The sequence below is a fragment of the Marmota monax genome, unplaced genomic scaffold (assembly GCF_021218885.2).
Source record: "Marmota monax isolate L192 unplaced genomic scaffold, Marmota_monax_Labrador192_F-V1.1 WCK01_AAM20220418_F8-fsc00007, whole genome shotgun sequence".
NCBI lineage: Eukaryota > Metazoa > Chordata > Mammalia > Rodentia > Sciuridae > Marmota > Marmota monax.
The window spans coordinates 4783722-4795744 of record NW_026692781.1 but is presented as its reverse complement, the minus strand read 5'-3'; the positions used below and the strand labels follow the sequence as shown (position 1 = coordinate 4795744).

Below are 12023 nucleotides of genomic sequence, written 5' to 3'. Positions count from 1 at the left end.
TCTCCAATTGTGACCGACCCTGAGGTGATATTTAATCTGCTCATGTTTCTCTTGTATTTCCTTAAACAGTAGTAGAGCTAGAGGCTTGATTGTATTTTAGATTAGGTTGTTGCTTTTATTTTGGCCATGATGTGTACTTATTCCATTATATCACTGTTTTATTTTATTAATGCTTAGCGGTGGGTTTGTATATTATCAACTGATTGATTTATTAGAAACTTCTCTCATGGGAGCTGGGTTGTAGCTCAGTGGTAGAATGCTTGCCTAGCATGTGTGATGCACTGGGTTTGATCCTCAGAACATTAAAAAAAAAGTAAATAAACAAAATGAAGGTGTTGTGTCCATCTACAACTAAAAAAATTTAAAAAAAAAACTTCCCTCATCGGCTCTTTACATATTAATTTTAGCAGCCACAATTGATCACTCATTGCCCAAGTCTGTCATTCATTAGGGATGGAAAAATAGCAATATTCCACATTTATCATTCCTTCTACATTTATTATGTCTAAAAAGAACTTTCCCATTCAATTAATTTAGTTAACCTTATGTACAGTTCACATAGGAAATACAGGATATATGCTTAAATCTTTTACTAGTCTTCAGAGGAATTGTTTTAGCTTCTTCAAAATGTGACCAAGAGACTTAAGGAGATTTAAATAAAACTTTAATGTAGCCCTATGCTATGGTTTATTAATAATTGCTGGTTGATTTTTTTATTGATTGATTTTCAAAGAGGCCATGATAACTTAGGCCATGCTATTATACCAGATCTTATGCAGTAAGTGGGTTATTAGGCTTATCATTTTTTGTGTATATGTATGTATTTATGTTTATATATTTAGAATATATTTAAGGTAGGTGTGGTGGTGCACCTCTGTAATTCCATTTACTCTGGAAGCTAAGATAGGAGGATCTCAAGTTTGAGGCTAGCCTGGGGAATTTAGTGAGACCCTGTCTCAAAAAATAAAAAGGACTGGGGATATAGCTCAGTGTAGAGAGTCCCTGGATTTACAAACAAAACAAAATGAAATAAAATGTTTTAAGCTTGTGTGTGTGTGTGTGTGTGTGTGTGTGTGTGTGTTTTAACACCTTTATTTTGTTTATTTTTTTGTGGTGCTGAGGATCAAACCCAATGCCTCACACATGTGAGGCAAGTGCTCTACCACTGAGCCACAACCCCAGCCCCTGTTTTAAATTTTTACCTATAAGAATTTACTTACCTTATACTGTTGATTCCTGTATTTCCTTAAGATTTTGAGTGTATCTTGGATAAAAGAAAAAAACCTCTTCCTTATGGAAGCCATAATATAACTTTGGGAAAACCACCAGGAATGTACTGGGAATCAAATACCCAAATAGTTGGATCAAGTCTTCCACCAGGAGTTGAAAGGTAATTTAGTTCCTAGTTTTAGATTTCACCTAAATGATAAATTTGGCATTGATATATCATGGCCTCAGTTATCAAGAACTGATTGGTAGTTGCATCTGCTCTTCATATATCTCATACAATTTACCTTCCTTGTCCTGTGGCTTCTGCCCTAATGGTCTGCCTTTGTCTGTACCTAGCCTGGGAATTTCTTGGAAGTGCTGACCTAGTTGACCTCAACTGGATATAAATAGTATTTTCTTCTTTTGTATTCCCATTTTGCTCTACTTTTCTGATAACACTTAGCCCCTCCTACACTGCATTAATTACTGTATAGCATATGTTCTTTGTTAAACTATAAGCTGTGCTACTTTATGTATAAGTTTCTTATGTATATAAAGTAGGCATGTAATAGTATGTATTAGACAAAGAAACAAATGGATGAAAGCTGGAAGATGATTTACTATAATTTGATTTAATGAATAAGTTTGTTATCAGTTACTAATTTCTTTGGGAGAAAAATAACTTGGTATACTCATTTATATTCACTTGGCTCTTGTTACTGTATAAAGATACATTCTTGTTCCTGAAAGTCTTGTAACTATTGAATTTCTCATTTAAATTTTCAAAGTAAGTATTTATTTTTATTTTATATAGGATTGCTTTCGAATTTTTGGATTCAAAAGCTTTTTGTAGAAATGTCCCTCACATAAAAGGAAAATCTGCTATGAAAAAACGACATTTGGAAATTTTGGGATATCATGTCATTCAGGTATGAAATGCTCATATGAAATGTTCAGCCTTTGAAACACTGACTATACACGTGTTTTCTTTTAACATGAAAGTTCTAGAATTATCTTTTTATATTAAAAAAGTTACATTAAAGTATCCCTGCAACAACATCTTTTCTTTAGTAGACTAAGAAATGAAAAATCAGGGGCTAGGGTTGTAGCTGATTGGTAGAACGCTTGCATTGCATGCGTGAGGACCTGGGTTCAATCCTCAGCACCATATAAATAAATAAAAATAAAGATATTGTGTCCATTTCAATTAAAAAAATGTTTAAAAAAATAAAAATCATCATTCTTTTATTGTCTTTAGAAGATCTATTGATTTGTGTATTTAGTTTACAAGATAAAGGCATTATGGAGATGGACAGAGTTACAGAAGGAAAAGGCTAATATACAGACATAGAAGGAATATAGGAAAAAAATGTCCATTGTCAGTGTTGTAGGAACAGGGAGATGAAAGGAGCTATGAGGTAGAGAAAAATCTTCTAGGCAGGGTCTAAGAAGACATACCCACGTTGTTTCCAAAAAGGGTTCAAAGGCTATGCTTTTGTAATCTAATTACATAGAGTTCGTACATTTTTGTTCAGTAGTGCTTATAAGTTTTCCCTGCTGTTTTTTGTAGCTGCTTTAAAACTTCCATTCAAACTACATTACTTATTTTACAGATCCCTCATTTTGAATGGAACTCTATGGCACTGTCACAAAAAGATGCTCGGTTGGACTACTTGAGAGAACATATATTTGGAGCAGGCAAATCATGATTGTAATTTTTATTTAAAATGAGTTCTTATGGTGTGTCACATATGTATGTATTTTAATTAAGTGGACTGACTCATTAAAAAAATAGTAGGTGCAAATACGCTGAGGTGGCAGAACAAGTGGGAAGTGGGGTGGGAGTATGATAAAAGGAAAGTAAACAGTAACAGTCAATATTCCAACCTCATAGCCTCTCTTAGTGAGATGAGAAGCCATTGGAGGGTTTCAAGTGAGGAATGATGAAAACTCACATTTTAACTGCATCACACTAGTTGCTCTGTTGAGATGAGAAAAAATTACTAAGGAACAAATGTATCAGCAGGCAAGAAATGGATTGTGACTATTTAAAGAACATTTCAATACTCCAAGCAAGAAATGGATGCTGGCTTGGATAGAGTAGTAGCAGTGAGTATAATGAAAAGTGGTTTTCACAATGTATTTTGAAAGTAAAGGCAACAGAATTTGCTCACTGATGGATATGAGGGAAGAGAGAAACAAAATTCAATGATAATACTAAATTTTTGTCCTGAGCAACTAACTAAAAAGGTATTGCCATTATGGGGAAGTCTATAGGATGAGCAAGATGGGAAGTAGGCATTGGTGAAGGATCATGAGTTTGTTTTAGACATGTTGAGTTTATAATGCTTTTTAACATCTAAGTGGAGATATCAAACAATTCAGTAAATGAGTTAGGAAGTAAGGAGAGAGAGTTCCAGTCTCCAGATACAAATTTGAAAATTGTCATTGGACCACAAGACTAGATGAAATCACTTGAGAGTAGAGAAATGTGTGAGGAGATACTTGAGGGCTGAGCAGGGGTGGCCAGTGAGGTAAGAAGAAAAGTCAGAGAAGGTATTAATACTTCCTGGAAGCCAAAGATGAAGCATTTAAAGGAGGAAGAAGTGAGAAATTATATCAAATACTGCTAATAGATTAGGTAAATGAAGCACTGTGAAATGCCCCTTAAATCTAACAACATGAGTCTAAGCCTAAGAAAGGTCCTGGGTTTGCATCGTCTTCACCCCCATACATACAAAATGGCAACATAAAAATCACTAACTTTGAAAAATGATTTTTGTTAAGTTGTGTGTGAAAGCCTGTTTTCCAAGAGAAAGTAGGAGGAGACATGAGTTTTCTTCTAAATGGAAACAAATAGGGTGGTAGTTTCAGTGGTCCAATCTTGGCCTGGTCTGATCTTTCACATGCTAAGGTTATAGTGATTTTTTTTTCTCTGTATTTTAACACATTTACAATAAAGTAGTTATGAAGGATCTACTATATTATATAATTCCTAGCACTTCCTTTAGGCCATGTGGAATGTGTGAGATGAGTGATGGGACTGACCATCTGAAACTTGGCTATTTCTGACTCCTGGACCCTCTAAATTCATTCTCTTCTATAGTTGGTAGCCAAAGTGCCTTCTGTTACAAATGTATTTTCTGCATGTAATTTGCTTCATTGATATTTGGCTTGGGCTTAGTTGAAATACATGTATAAAATATTTCCTGACTTTGCACAACTTGAGTCCCAATATATAATGATTTTGCAGAAGTGAACTTCATAAAGTTTTTTGAAAACCAATCAGAATAGTAAGCAAGTAAAAGATAACTCCTTTTAACCATTTGTTATGGTTTAGATCTGAGGTATCCCCCCAAAACTCATATGTTAATGCAGGGATGTTCAGAGGTAAAATGATCAGATTATGAGAACTAAAACCTAATCAGTGGATCGATCCATGTGATGGATTAATAATTTGAACAAACTAACCAGGTGGTAACTATAGGCAGGTGGGGCATCCCATAAGGAAGTAGGTTACCCCAGGCATGCCTTTAGAGTTTATATTTTGTCCCTGATGGCTCCTTCTCTGTGCTTCCTGGCTGCCATGAGGTGAGCAACATTCCTGTGTCACATCCTTTGACCATGATGTTCTAGTTTACCATGGGCCCAGAGCAATGGAATTGGCCAACCATGAACTGAAACTCTGAAACCATGAGCCAAAATAAACTTTTTGTTTTATTATAAAGTTGTTCTTGTCAGGTATTTTGGTCATAGCAACAACAGATTGACTAATCCACCATTCTTCCTCATAAATTTCCTAATGATATTCATTTATAGTTACAGACATACTAAATTCTCAGTGTTTAATTTTCCATTTACATGAATGAGTTCTATTTCTCAAGCAAAGGACAAGAACCAAACCCTGAATAAGTTAAAATATTTTTACTCTGTAGCTTTTCGAATAAAATGATTAGACTGATGAGAGCTATAAATTTGCCTTTGATATAAATAATTGAAAATCCAATGTTGTATATTTGAGGTACATGGAAATCTTGCTTAAATGATTCTGGTGTGTCTTTTGCTTCTTGTTACACACAATCTAACTTCTTATGTACCATATCTTTTACTCTTTTTTTACTAGGCTGCTTGATTGAAATGGTTTTCTGTGTGTGTGTGTGTGTGTGTGTGTGTGTATAAAACAAGTATTTTTTCATTGAGATATAATTTATATACCATAAAATCCACGCTTTTTTTGGTGGGGGTATTGGGGATTGAACTCAGGGCACTCAACCACTGAGCCATATCCCCAGCCCTATTTTGTATTTTATTTAAAGACGAGAGTCTCGGATTCCACCTCTTGGGTCCCCTTCTTCCTCCGGGAGAAGTCTTTTCTGCTGTCCTTTAATAAACTTCTAATTTCTACTCTGATCTTGCCTCGGCGTGCTTCTTTGGTGTTATTCTTCAACATTGGGGAAGCAAGAACTCGTCACCAGTCAACAGCGGTATCATATTGGAGGTCCCAGACCGAGATTCTACACCGAGGTAAGTGCACGCACCCCATGTCTGTTTGAGGTGCATCTTTCTCTATTTCTTTCTGGAGGGTAAGGTGGGCACCCGACGGCTACTTAAACGCAATTAGTGCAGCCGCCACTCTTCAAGACTCGGGTGAGAGGTTTCCCGGCCTAGGCAGCTCTCAATCACCTGTTCAATACAGAGCAGGCATGTTGGGTTCTGCCAAAGCCGCTTCCAACTTTTCTGTCTGGGCCTGGAGAGCAATTGGCGTAAGTACACAGTGTCCCGAATCCCGATCTGCCTCGGATGCGTGGAGGTGGAGGAAGGAGTTTGGAACAACTGCGGAATTCCGGTCTGGGCTACACTCAGACGATTCCTAAGGTTCCTTTCTCTTGAGCCCCCTCCCGACAGCCCTCAGGGGTATCTAGGGTGATCGGTAGATGAATGGCACTGAGGGAAAGCCCCAATCACATTTGCCTCCCTATGGGCCATGCAACACTCCCAACCTCGCATCCATTCCTCCTGGATGCTCCCCTTCCTTCGCAGGTCAGAAATGTTAGCAATTCAGGTTGTAGGACTGAGAGAAAGGCATGAGATAATTAGTAAAATCTGCCCAGGTTCTCTAAGATGCATAGGTAACTTTCACTAGTCTGTTTTATCGCCCCAATGTTTAAAATGTGTTGTGTTCCCTAAGCTGCTAGAGAGGCATTTTTAGAATCAACTCCTCTGGTAATCTGCTACCTTACAACCAGTAGATATCCCTTAACACTTAGGCGGCTCCTTTAGTCTACAGAGCAAAGGCAACAAAGAGCGCATGTTTCTCTTTTGCAATGGGTTTTTAGTGGCCGGGAGGATAAGCAGTAATGCCCTTAAGTCTGAATCCTCCCAGGGTCTCTGGCACAGGGCAAACTGAGACCCTAGCACTTTGCTAAAGGGGACCAGAAAACCCTTGGCAAAGCAAGGTGAGAGACGGGTTTTCTGCACCGTTTAGGAAGCTCAAGCTTAGGGAGACGTCCCTAATGAGAACAGTTTTCTCTGGCGCGGCGTGGGCGCCTGAGTCCTGTTCTTCTCACTCAGACGGGAGCTTCTCTCTCTCCAATACGCCAGGTGCACCACTAGCCTGCGTATTGAAAAATTGGGATAAATTTGAACCTCAGACGCTCAAGAAAAAGTGCCTCATTTTCTTGGCCTGGCCTCAATACAAACTCTGAAGAAACCTGGCCACCAGAGGGAAATATCAATTTTAATACAATTTAACAGTTTGATAAAATTTACAAAAAAGGAAATGGTGTGAGGTGCTGTATGTTCAGATTTTCTTTGCTCTAAGGGAAAATCCTAAATTATGCCAACAGTGTAAAGTAGACTTAGCTATGATATCTGCCATGAAGAGAAAAAATCTTGGACTCACTGAGGAAAAAGAATCAAGAGAAAAATTTGGGCCTATCAAAGTACATTCCCCCCTTCCCCCTTCAAGACCTAAGGCAGATAAAAACTTACTCTACTGGAAAGTTAAGAGATATGCCAGATTGCCTGGGATTGGATCTATCCAAAGGAGCTAATCCTGTAAGTAAAAGGGAAACTGAGGATTCCCAGCAGCTGCCAGAGCCATTTTCGATTTGGGGAATTTCCTCATTCTTCCCTGCACTGTAAGGATTGCTCCATCTCTGCCCACTTAAAAAGAAGGGACACTGAATGCAGTAAAGTCAGTCACACTGAGACCCTTGATTTTACACCTATAGTTGCCCCTCTGTGAAAACATCTGGTCCACTCATGGGGAAATCTATGGTGCCACTGATAAGAGTCATAATTAAATGGAAGTTCAAAACCTGGAGAGATTTTTTTCTTATCTGGTCTGTTTTAAAGGTTATTATAGGTTGTTTCTTGGGGATGATCTTGGCTAAATGTGTGTCTAAAAGATGATTTTTTTATTGTAACATCTGGTATCTAAATGAGTTTGAAGCATTGCATAATCTTGCAGTTAAAAGTTGGGGTTAGGTAATTGTTTAGTTTGTGATTCCAGATAATTCATGCCAGAGAACTTAAATACTTAGGATAGAAAATTAAAAGAATTCTACTTCCAAGTTGGCAAGTAACTCCCAATCATTTAGTTTTATTTTGAACTGGGTAGCCTGAGAAGATTTCACTAGGTGTACCAGTGCATTAACTTGGGCAAGGATAGTAAATTATGATATGGTATCTGTTCCCCTCAGTGTGTAAGATTTAGGAAAAAAATGTTGAATTGGAACGTTGGTCTGGCTTATTGAAATAACATTGAATAGCAACAGTCTTGGAAATTTTTAAAAGCTTAATTTTGGATATACATGGTAGTGTGTGGTTCTCTTTAAGATTTTTTTTCAGGTGATTTAATGTAACTTAATACTACTTTAGGAACTTCAGAATAAAGGAAGTGACTTAATGATCCTAAAGAAATTTCTTCTGATGGTAGAGATCCTATTTTCAGTTTTGTGTGAGCAAGTTTTTCTAGTGTAGGAAAATGTAAAGGTATGAAATTTTATAAATTGTATCTTAAACTTGTATCATAATTTTCAACATCCAAACCTGAAAATTGTGACTTATGGTTAAAATGCCTTAGGCATGAGGTTTCTGCTCAGAATTCCAGTTTTCCCAGTTCCTTCCAGACCTCAGCCAGGACTTAAGTTGATATGCAAATAGAAGAAGCCTAGAGCACTCAGTAGGAGACAGATCTAAGGCCCAAGAAAAAAAAAGAGTAAAAGTGTCTTTTTATGGGAACTCAAACTAGATTAAACCAAAGAGTAAATTATATGGTATTTACTAATTACTGGCCAGTCATCTTTTTTCTAGGACTTTTGCTCTTTCTTAGATTCTGTATTTTTTGAGCTCATGATTTTGATCCTACAGACAAGTTAATGTTTTTCTGATAAGTTCTATTTTTGATCAACTGGAGTTTTTTTTTTTTTTTAAACATTGCAATGAGATTTCACCTGAAAAAGCTACAAGGCCTTTACTATTGTGTTGTGTTACACTTGTGTTACGTGTTGTATGTTGGTATGTCTGTGTGTATGTCCATATATTGTGCAGTGATATGACAATTGACAGATGAGGAGCGCTCATGAAAAATTTTTAAAAAATGGATCCAAATATCTTTGATTCACGTGATTCAAATGGCTCAATTTAAATTTGGTAAACAGATGAAAGTAAAGATGTCTTTAAAATTAAGCTTATAAGTTTTTCTAGATGTTCAAAAAGGCCCTAATAAAGTGTTAAATCTGCTTAAATTCAAAAATTTACAAGTATTGTTTCAAAATGTGAACAGGAGGAGGTTAACAGATGAAAAAGAGAAACTAGAAGGTTCTAGATATGGATTTAATAGAGGGAAAATGTGTTTCTGGATAAGAGTCTATATGATTAAGAGGGTTTAAGTAAATGATATAAGAAGGTCTGTGTAAGTTGCTTATAAGTGTAAGATTTTGAGCAAGTAATCTTAAAGAAATTAAACAGCTGGTCAAACAAGTGCTGTTGTTTTAGAGAATTGTGCTATGTTATTTCTTTAAAAAGCTAAACTTGATTAATATAAAAACATCAATGTAATTGTGGTGTTAATGTGTCCATATCTTCCAGGTATACAAGTCTGTAAGGTAGAAGTTTTAAAAAGAGCATTATATCAAGCTGGTGTTCTAAAGTTGTATGGTAATTTTAGGCTTAAAAAGAAAAACATGTTGGAGATATATGTAAAGTTCTATGTTACTTTTTACACTGAGATACAATTTAAATGTATTTTTAAGTTAATGAGAGCCTAATCTGTGTGAAGGTTTTATTGCAAAACACAAAAGTACTTTGCTACTTTTCTACAAAAGGTTAAAAGCTTTCAGCCTTTCTTTAATTCATGTTTTAGATGTGATATTATGTTGTGTTTGCTCAAGTTCACAACAATTTATGTAGGCTTTGTAAAATGATGTTTGAAAAGCAAAGATCAGTGATCAGTTTCAGAACTACAGTACTTAAGATTTATGAAGAGCCCTGCCTTACTTGAGATAAGGCTCTGTCCCATCTCACTACATTTGAAAGTGACTATGGAAGAAGTAGGCCAGATTTCAGCACATTTAAAGTTGTGTCCAAAGGTTGGTTTTTGTCACGATTACCAGGATCTCAAACAGGGAATTATGATGTATAACCCTGCCAGAATTCAAGGTAGCTATTATATAAGCTAAATGTTTTTACTCTTGATAATTTTATTTTGTAGTTTTCTTAAATGATTTAGGATTGCCTGTTAATGTTTTAAAGAGGTACTGCTTTAAGAACACAACCTGGGTCAACATAAGATAAGGAGTTATCACCTACAGGATAGAGAGATAGACATTAAAGCCCAGTGCTCTTAATATAAGGCTGTTAACTTATTTGCTGGATGTTTAAGATTAAGTTTTAAAATTAAAGTTAAATTTAAAGGGCCAAGAAAACCAATATTTGGCTCTTGCCCTCTAAGTCAGTCTGAATCAGGGAATAGGGGACTTCTCCGAAGAGCTTTGCAACTCTAGGCCACATAACCTCCCGATCAGGGAGATTAATGAGACCAGTGGAGGACAGAAAGCCAATCAGTGCATTTGCTGTGAAGAGGAGGGTCATCACAAAAGGGAGACATCCCTGATGCTTCCAAGGGAAGCCACATGGTCAAGCAAGGCCTGGACCCATCCTAGTGCAATGGCACTAGCAGAACTGAGAAGCTGCTGTGAAGTTCCCCGAGGACTCCCAGGGAAGCTCAGCTGACTGTTAACAATAGATAAAAACAAAAGTCAGTTTGACTTGCTTCATCTTAAACACTTAGCAAAGACAGTCAAAGCCAAAGCACAGCTGTTCCTGGACATTTTAAATAATAATAATAGTTAAATGTAACTTCCAAAAATAAGTAAACTGGAGGCTACAAAAGAGATTCTCAGACAGGAATGCTTGATAACTATCAAAAGGAACTGCCAGAGTAGTTTTTAGTTTAAGGCCTTTATTTCTAACCTACACAGGTAGGCTTAGTGTTTGCAAGTATGGTTATCCAGCCCTAAGTAACTGAATTAAAGATTTCTCTATTAGACACAGAGGTCATACTAGTAAAAGGATTTTGCAAGATCAGATGACATTAAATTATTAAACTATATCTTAAGGGAAAGGACATCTGTAACCCTAAAAATTAAATGTTGTGTTTACATCCCTGACATTTCTGGCAATGTGACAAATATCCTTAAAGATTTACATGCTCAGATAGAAGCCATGTCCTCAGCAACTTTGTCATGGAAACAATCTCTTATCTCCTAGTTCTTGGTACTTCCTGGTGGAAAACATTGTTAGTCTTTGTCTTTGCCATCATACTCATTGGCATATTCTTGTGCTATGGCATTTATTGCTGCATCAATATGGTTCCAGTACTAATGAATTCTTGTTTCTCTTATAGACCATCCATCACTCAAATGGCCCTCCAGCCTATTACTTCTCAATCAGACTTCTATCATGGACCACTCGATAGACCCGATTTTTAAAGGGGGACTCCAAACTGCTTGCCCCACACCGTCCCTTTTCAGCCTGAAGAAGCCAGAAAGATCTTATTCGCCCCCCTTCCTTACAGCAGTAAGGAGTTCCCAACTTAGAGGGGGGAATGAAGCCAGATTTAAAGTTAGGTAGTCAGTGTAGTTAGATAAATCGGGTCTAATATCGAGTGAAATCTAAAATGGAGACCATGCGGAGAATGACTCCGGGAAAACACAGGACAACTCATGGAAGTCCCGAAAAGGCCCTAGGCCAAAGTCCACCTCAAAGAAATGTTAATGAACAGCCCCCAGCAAAAAGGTGCTGACTCAGAAGTCCTTCCTGACCAGATTACTTCTTTGGCCCACCTGTGTCCCACCCCTCGGGCCTTCCCACCTACATTCCATCACTGAAAGAACTATAAAAAGGGGAGACAACATCCCTTCCACGGATTCCACCTCTTGGGTCCCCTTCTTCCTCCGGGAGAAGTCTTTTCTGCTGTCCTTTAATAAACTTCTAATTTCTACTCTGAAAAAAAAAAAAAGACAAGAGTCTCACTGAGTTGATTAGTGCCTTGCCCTTGCTAAGGCTGGCTTTGAACTCTCAATCCTCCTGTCTCAGCCTTCCAAGCTGCTGGGATTACAGGCCTGTGCCACCGCACCTGGCTTCCACCCTTTTCAAGTATATAATGTAGTCATTTTTAGTATATTGTGTAATCACCACCACTATCTAATTCCAGAGCATTTTCATCCTCCCCTAAAGAAGCCCTGTAAAAAGTATTGTTTTTTACAACTTAATTTCATGTGTACATGGATAGTATTCTCTGCCTGAAA

General features: G+C 37.2%; 1 protein-coding gene across 9 annotated transcripts in view; it reads left to right on the top strand.

Annotated features, from left to right (window-relative positions):
- Fastkd1 (FAST kinase domains 1) overlaps positions 1–5619 on the top strand; it is a 38517-nt gene extending 32898 nt beyond the window's left edge. For all 9 annotated transcript variants that reach the window (XM_046447476.2, XM_058580164.1, XM_058580162.1 and 6 more), the window contains 3 exons: positions 1252–1390; positions 2024–2138; positions 2823–5619. In XM_046447476.2, the coding sequence (XP_046303432.1) occupies positions 1252–1390; positions 2024–2138; positions 2823–2918 (350 nt within the window). In that variant the 3' untranslated portion in view covers positions 2919–5619. The remainder of the gene's footprint in view (positions 1–1251; positions 1391–2023; positions 2139–2822) is intronic.
- Positions 5620–12023: the final 6404 nt, after the last annotated feature.